This window comes from Triticum aestivum, chromosome 5D (assembly GCF_018294505.1).
Source record: "Triticum aestivum cultivar Chinese Spring chromosome 5D, IWGSC CS RefSeq v2.1, whole genome shotgun sequence".
Taxonomy (NCBI): Eukaryota; Viridiplantae; Streptophyta; class Magnoliopsida; order Poales; family Poaceae; genus Triticum; species Triticum aestivum.
This window is the reverse complement of record NC_057808.1, coordinates 37,548,636-37,556,876: the sequence shown is the minus strand read 5'-3', so window position 1 is coordinate 37,556,876 and position 8,241 is coordinate 37,548,636. Positions and strand designations below refer to the sequence as shown.

The 8,241-nt window shown below is 53.7% G+C and overlaps 1 protein-coding gene across 1 annotated transcript; it reads right to left on the bottom strand.

The window, feature by feature from the left end:
* Positions 1–6,477: 6,477 nt before the first annotated feature.
* On the bottom strand, positions 6,478–7,572 carry LOC123119280 (xyloglucan endotransglycosylase/hydrolase protein 8). The gene is made up of 2 exons (XM_044539026.1): positions 7,233–7,572; positions 6,478–7,136 (listed from the first exon to the last, which is right to left on the bottom strand). Exons 1-2 carry the CDS (start codon positions 7,500–7,502, stop codon positions 6,561–6,563), a joined length of 846 nt encoding a protein of 281 aa, XP_044394961.1. The 5' UTR covers positions 7,503–7,572; the 3' UTR covers positions 6,478–6,560.
* Positions 7,573–8,241: the final 669 nt, after the last annotated feature.

Below are 8,241 nucleotides of genomic sequence, written 5' to 3'. Positions count from 1 at the left end.
TATCAATGAGCAGTAGTTAAATATTCATGCCAATTCTTCCATGCGATAAGAAAAATATCTTCCATGCGACAAGCGAATCCTACATTCTTAAGAAGTTGATCCCAATTCTCTCAACATGCAAAGTGTCCACCTCAACGTCCCACTAAGCCATGCATTTAAGTCTTCTCTCCCACTAAGCCATGCAAAATCTGCCACATAAGCGAGTCATGCATTTAACATATAAATTGCAAAAAAAATTGCATTACTCTATGCATGTAACGCTGCCACATCATACATTCATGCTAGTCATCCTTCACATTTTTGCATAGCAACAAACATATCATGGCCCACGATAGAGAACTAACGAACACAAAAAAAGTGGATATGGATGTCATGTCTTGCAACACGGCACACAAATATATCGCGATCGTAGCGAGATCTTGATGTCATAGATCGAATATATCTGGCATATTCGCACCTAAAAAATGACACTTAAATTCCCCTCTCTATGGGCTAGGTAGCATATCAACTCCCAATTTTCGGCCCATGGTATGGACAAAGCCCACGACAGACTCAGGCAAAAGTAGAGATGTTTCTCTTGACGGGTATCAAAGTAGAGATGTTTATATACTATACTACTCAAAACAAAAAGTAACTTGTGGTTGTCTAATGGTTTCCTTAAGATAGGGAACCGTTTAACACTAGCCAAATCTGACCGTTGTATCTCTCATCACAAGTTTTCATATCTTAATAAGGGCATTGCCACAGATAGACCTCCAAGTATGTCTCACATTACGAACACTCAAATCAACAAATTTTATTCAACTCATGGAAACTAATATACATAGGGCCCGTACGTGGTGTAAACATACATGCATGCTACCCATGTACACATGCTACACATGTTCTCATAGCTTAGTGTAGAGCGTGACGTTCATCCACCGTGACTCCATGCAGCTGGACTGGTCGTGGTGCTGCATGTACACCCCGAACTTGAAGTAGTAGGACTCGCTAGGGGTCACGTTGGTGCCGAACTTGTGCTCGCCGTCGACGTACACGGCCACTGTGGATGCCCGGACGTCATGCACCACGTTTAGGCGGAACCACCGTTTGTAGATGTCGGGCTCGACCGTCGTCCCGCTGTAGAAGCGCAGGACGCCGTCGTAGACGTGCAACATCAGCACCGTCGAGTGCGAGGCTCCCTCCTGGTTGTGAATCTGCATGACCGACACGCCGGACGACCCCTCAGGCACGTAGCCGTAGCCCTCGAACTGACACACCCCGGACCAGTAGTCATGGCCCTGAAAGATCGAGAACGCTTAATTCATATATGTGTGTGACGCCATGCATAGTCGATTTGGCGGGAGCGTGAATATATATGGTGGCGGGCAATGTGCTTACCCGGAGCCTGACTTCAGAGCAGGGGTTGGTGTGGGTGGCGGTGTTGAGGGCTTCACTTTTCTAAATCTTTATACCAACTATAATGGTTGTAGTACAAATGGGAGAGTGGAAAGGGCGCCTCCCACCTCGCATCGCCCCAACTTTCTCTCAGGCGACGCGACTGGGTGGCGTCCCAAACTCCCAACCACTAGTTCTATTTATAGTAGACAAACTTGAGATCTATTGTGGAGCTAGCGAGTGCGTACTCTGCCACAGGGTGCACAAGTTAATCGTACCGAAAATTAATATTGGTCCAACAATGTTCCAGCACGTACAGTGTGCACTGACGTACCGACGCTGTCGCCAACTGACCATATCGCTGTCCGCATGAGCCCTGATCCGGACGTTCCGAGGGTGGTTGGTCCCTTTTCGCACTTGTGTTCTCTGATGAATATTAAATCACAAATCCAAAAGAGAAAAGGGCTGCATTAGCCCATTACGTACGGAAGTGCATGAAATGTATTGTACGTATATAATATAAATACATACGCATGCACCCTAATGCACGCCAAACAACTGAACGTCGATGGCCAAATTGGCCAAGTGCTAGCTATTTAACGACACGACTCGATCGATCTTCTCCCACATCCATCTGAACCAAGCTAGTCAGCTTGCTTGCTACTTCCTCCTCACATCACATATTGCGATAATGGCTTCTCTCACGAGTCCATGGCTAGTGCTTCTCGTGGCCATGGGTGCACGCTCCTCGCGGCAGCCCGCAGCAACAGCGGGAACTCCAACGCCGGGTTTGAGAAAGTTGTGCTCGCCGACAACGACTTCCAGGTGCAGAGCCCGTACAACGTGCCTGAGAGCCAGCGGTTCCAGTCCTGCTTGCCCATCCGCACAGGAGGCCTCTCAAGATGTGTGAGCCGCTCGACGCCACGATGTCTTCCGCTTTGTGCGGGTACGGGTGCGTCGATTTCCTCTTCGGCCACGGCGGGGGGATCTGGATTACTGCCACCGCCATGGAGGCCGTGGCGTCCGAGCCGCCGCTGCTCCCCGACGACTCTCTGGTGACCTGTAGAGCACGAGGCAAATCAAGAGTCAGGAAAATCCACGACGCTCGTTGGTGTCGACCACTTCGAGAGCGTCGGCGACGACCGAATCGGAGCCTGGCGACGAAGATGAAATGGCAGAGGCCACCATTGGGCAGTGGATTGAGGCAAGGATGAAGGACGGGGCAGCGGCGACGACTGGAGAATCGGGGAAGATGAGAGAGGGAGGCGGCGACGGAAGGGAAGGGAATCATCGGGGAGACCCGGGTTAGGTTAGATATCGATCTCTATTGCGTGTGCGAGCATGGCCAATCCTGCGTTACGTTCGTTTTGTCCTTTCCTATCCGACGTGGACATCACGAGGCTACACCCTTACCACGTAGCTTATTGTGTTTGATGGTGTCAACAAACAATTTTCATTCTAAAATGTTAATAAAATGACTCAGCTAACTATATTCAAAACTATTGAAGCTAGTTACATGTACCCTGCAAAAAAAAGTCATTAGGCTGGCCATAGTGGTGGTTTTTTAGCTAGTATAATGCACTTGGGAATAGCAAACATGCTTATATGGCAGAGAATTAAAGAAGATAGAGAGAGGGTTGGAGTAACATAGGTACTAGATACCGTATCATATTAAATGCTATGCTACTTTGTGTCATACATGGCAATAAATAAGATAATCTATGATACTACTCTATGATACTAGTATGCACTATGAAGATAGTATTATACACTAATATCATATGCATTATACTAGTATATGATACTCCCCACTATGAGTAGCCTTATATTGTGCATTGCGACCAAGACGGAGAGGAAAACGAGAGAAGTTGATGTTTATTTGCTAATTAATACTATTGCATGCAATGGACTGACCACTGCATATCGTGCTAGGTTGTCTCAAGTCATGAAAAATATATATGCCCCACGTCTTTTATTGGTTGATTCCTTTATTTATATCATGAAACAAGTAATGAGGTCTGAGTTAATGCATCATGCCTAAGTGTTTTGAGATTATTTAATTTTTGTAATATGACTAATACATCGGTACAAAGGAAGTATTTGACATGCTAAATACAGTACAATCTTTGACCAACAATAGGAATCAAGGTGACAACAAGCATGCTATGCTACTTCCCGATGGACCCTAAACATCCATCGGAGCATATCCAGCAGTGCAATGGTAGCCACAAAACTTCACCCAACAATAAACATGATACTCCGACCAACCTAAGGTCAACTCCACCGCGCGACCCTATTTTGTTCGGCCCTGTCCGTTTGAGGTAAAAGGGACAAACGAGGCGGCCCAGCGCGCGACGGCCTGTACCCATCTGGTTCGTTTTGTATCCGGGCCGACCCATTTCGAGCGCAAACATGCGTCGGGTTTGGGTCACGGCGGACAGCTAACGGACGCTTCGAATGTCCGCGTCGGGGCCGCGTGGCAGGCGGCCACCTACCTCCCACCCGCCAACATCAATGCGCACGGGCGGGTGGCCCCACCTGTCATCCGCCCAGAGAACGGTCGCCGTCCTTCTTAAATGGAAAGCCGTGGACCGGTCGTCGTCCACACTTCCCACTCCGGCCCCTCTCTGCCCCCTCGAAACCCGACACCCTCGAAACCCTAGCTGCTCCCCGTCCTCGACCTCGCCGGTCGGCCGCAGCCATGGGGCTTTGGAACTACGGCCGCAAGGGGAAGCACGACCGCGAGGCCGGCTCTTCCTCGGGACGCCGCCGCGGCTCCGTCAAGAAGGAGGAGCCCGAATCGCCGCCGCTCCTCCAGTCGAGCCCCCGCGCCTGCCGCCTTCACCATCGCCCCTAGGGCCGCCGGCGAGCGCGACCCGCGGTACCTGGCCGTGGACGTGTGCTGACGGTACTGGGAGACGAGGACGCCGGTCCCGTGGAGCGACCTGCACCTCCCCAACAATTGGCACCTTTCCGCGGACCGGGTCCCGATCCCGCCGGTGCCGGCGAGCAGCCGTGCGCGGCGCGATGAGATCGAGCGCCGCCGCCGCCTCCTCCCCGACGACCTCTACTACGACGAGAGGTACGCCCCCGACTCGGTGCTGTGGGACACGTGGCTCCAGGACGAGCACGACGTGCGGCGCGCGTCCTACTTCGCCGGCACGGTGTCGGGGCCGCGGCGGCCATGTCGGGAGGTGCGTGGGCGTAGGCGGGTGTGCGGCCTCACGCCCACGCCGTCGCCGTCGCCATCTCCATCGCCACCACCGCCTCCTCGCATGACAGCGGAGGAGGAGGCCCGTCTCATGGCGCGTGTGCTGGAGGACTCCATGCACACGCACGACGAGCGCCAATGGGAGGGCCTCGAGGAGATGACGGCCCTCTCCGCGGCCGGCGACGTCGCCATCCCCGAGCTGGAGATGGTGCCGAAGGAGGAGGTGGTGGAGGAGCCGCCGGTGGCCGCGTTCCACCCGGGCCTGGTGGGCCAGGGGTGGAGCTGGTCGTGTACCGCTGAGCAGATGGTGGCCGCCGTGGGGGGCGTGAACTGGTGCCCCACGCCGCCGCGGTCGCTGGAGCGGGACGCCTCGCCTCGGGAGGAGGTGGTGCAGGCACCGACCACCTTTCACCCCGCCGCCCCCATGCACCATGGACCGCCGGCCCACCTGTGGACGCCGCCGGACTACGTCGACCTCGTCAGCGACGACTACGACACCGGCGGCCAGTGAAGACGGCGACGGCCACGGCATCGACGGGCGCGGCAGGAGCGCGCGGGCAACGTTTTTTTTATTTTGTTTTATGTTTATTATGGAACTGGGCCGTTTAAGTGGATTATGGAACTGGGCCGTTTTGTGGTCATGACCCCTAAATATGTTTTAAGTTTTTTTTAACTGCGTTTATTTACTTTTTTAGGCATTTTATTTAAGTTTTTTTAATCACGTCCACCCCGGACATGGTTTGGGGTGCGGCCGCGCGTTGGGCGCACCCACGACCGAACGGACAAACGCGGACATGGGCGAATCCAACGCCGCCCCAAATGAACAAAATCCGACCAAACCGGACGTCCGTTTGGGATCGCGCGGTGGAGTTGGCCTAAGATATTTTGCCAGCTCCAATATATACAGTGGTGCATACAGTCCGACCAACTGTCTGAGCGAGTTTAAGGGCGGACGCACGCTCTTAAACTCACATGAATTTACCCATTTGAGGGGCGCCAAATCTGGCACCACCAACCACATGAATGAACATGATGATAAGAGTAGGTAGCATCAAGCAGCACCGCCTGGTGTGTGCAGCAGCTTCGCTCCGCTCCGCTCCGTTTTTGTGCACGACATCAACCGGAATAGGGTCGTCAGCTCCCGCTGGCCGGCGCCTTCCAGAAAGGGAACTCTGACTAAACCGTCCGTCCAGCCAAAATTTTGAAAAAGAAAGGGGCGCCTATACGTCAGGCCGCTGAAAACATCCGTTACTTTCATTCGGGGCCGCTAGATCCTTATCCAATGGCTAAAAACAGGTCGTGCTCTGTTCGCCTTCAACATCTCATTTTTCTCCTTCACGCATCCGCCGACCTACCAGGCTTAACCGCCCGCCTCCGCCTCCAAGGCGCCGCAGCACGTTGCCGCTCGCATCGTCGTCCCTGCCTTGGGCAATGTACTGGCTCGGCCTCGCTGTAGACGACATCGATCGCTGCGCTCCTCACATTGCCTCCACTTTTGGCCGCATTCGAAATCGACTGACCCAACCAAAATTTGAAGTTCAGGAAAAGAGAGGGAAAAAAAACAAAAAAAGGGTACACCTACGTCATCTATTACGTAGGTGTAGCAAAGCTCGAAAAAGAAAAAAAAAACACTTGGATCTACTGCTCCGTGGTACAGTGAATCCCAAAGTAATCCAAATCAGAGTGGATCAACGGTATGGTGCGTTTATACGTGTCGAGACAGACGCCATGTGCACTTGCCGGGACTGCGTGTTCCAATATACTGTATTTACTCAACGAATTTACGTTTATTATCGTTAGAGTTAACCCGTCTCGTTATCGTTAAGAAAAAACAGAGAGAGGTTTTCTGACGAAAACAACACATAGAGGAAAAGAGGAGCCGACCGAAGAAACCAGAAAAATGAATCAAGCTAAGAACGTACAATCTCATCGGGGGATGGGGGACGTGAACTCAAATCTCAATCAGTTGAGTTCAGCCGCGGGAGCATTCGGCGGGGAAGCCCTGCGGGAATCGCCAGCCGTCGTCGCAGTAGTTGTAGCGCATGTAGTCGCGCTTGGCCCAGGCGACGGTGCCGCGCTCGGCGTCGTCGAGCTGCCGGTTCATCCAGCGGTCGGTGCCGGCGGGGCAGGAGAGCGGGCTGCCTTCCGCGGGCACGCAGGCGTCGGCGGAGTAGGCGCGGTAGGAGACGACGAAGGGCGCGCCGGACCAGTCGACGGGGACCTTGCCCTTCTGCGTGGCCCAGTAGCTGCCGTCCCAGAGCGTGGCGTGCACGGACATGGGCTTGGCGCCCGGGTAGGGGAGGTCGGCGTGGCGCCTGAAGGAGCGGATGAAGAGGTCGTCCACCTTGAAGAGGACGTTCTTGTCGTTCCAGATGATGGTGTAGGTGTGGTAGTCGGCGGCCGGGTCGAACCAGAGGTCGAACTGGTGCTCCTTCTTGCCGTCGCCGTTGGCCCACACGTTGGTGTTGAGCACCACCGGCTGCCCCGTGGAGTTGCCCATGAACTCCATGTCGATCTCGTCGTGCCCGGGGCCGTCGCCCGACGACAGCTGCACCAAGCAATTAAGTAGCATCGGTCCCTGAATCTGCTCAACTATGAATGTATTCTGTGCTCGAACCTGAATCGAATGGAATGGAATGCTTACGTAGAAGGAGGTGACGGTGCCGGCGGAGTTGCCGGGGACGAGCTTCATCTGGATGCTGAACTCGCCGTAGAGGTACTTCTGCCGGGAGCCGAAGGCGCCGCCGCCGGACTGCTGGGTGAGCATGAGCGACGCCACCTGCTGCCCCTGCGCGTTGTAGTCCGCGCGCACGTTGCCGTCCGTGGTGAACTCCTCGTACAGCCACGAGTCCGCCGCCGTGGCCGCCGCCAGCAGCACGCCGACCGTGACGGACACAGCCCGCAGCATCGCCATGGTACTCAGCTCTGCTCTGCTTCTTGGAGGCTAGCTAGTGGGAAGTGGAGTGGAGCGAGAGGATAACTCCAGTGTGGTTGGTTAGGTGAATTTATACATACGGGCCGTATAAGCGCGTTACTGCCGCTGTCACGGGCGTCGTCGCGGCGCTCGGCTTGGACCGCTGTCGTTGTCTGACTGCCGCGCTCCGCGGCGGCCGCACATGGAGACGGAAGGGCAGGAGTCGGTGCTCCGCTGTCCGGTTTGTTTGGTGGGGCGGCCAAGCACACACAGGAGGTGTCGGCAGGGCGGACGTTTTTGCGCGCGGTGTCGGTGACCTGCCGGTGCGAAGCTTCCCATCGTGATACTATGAATTTGCCACGAGAAAACTCCTTGTTTGCCATCGGAATATCTCATGCTCATCACCTATGAATTTGGAAAAAAAATTATATAGTAAGTACATTTTGCTGCCTCAGCCGGCTGCAAAATCTATCGGAATTTGACGCCAATTTTTTTTTTTGGCATATTTGACCTGATTAAAAATCTGACATCAGATTTATAGTAGAATCCAAATATATTTCATGCTATTGCAAGAGCTAACCGCTGTTAGAAATAATTGTGGTCTACCCCTATTTCTACGTGCCTATCCGTGCTGCCACTCACAATTCGCATATCTAAGGCTAGGGGGTAGGGGCCTTCTTATACTGTCTTTCCAAAGAGTCCACCTCTTATACAGATAAGATTCCTAGTCGTTACAACT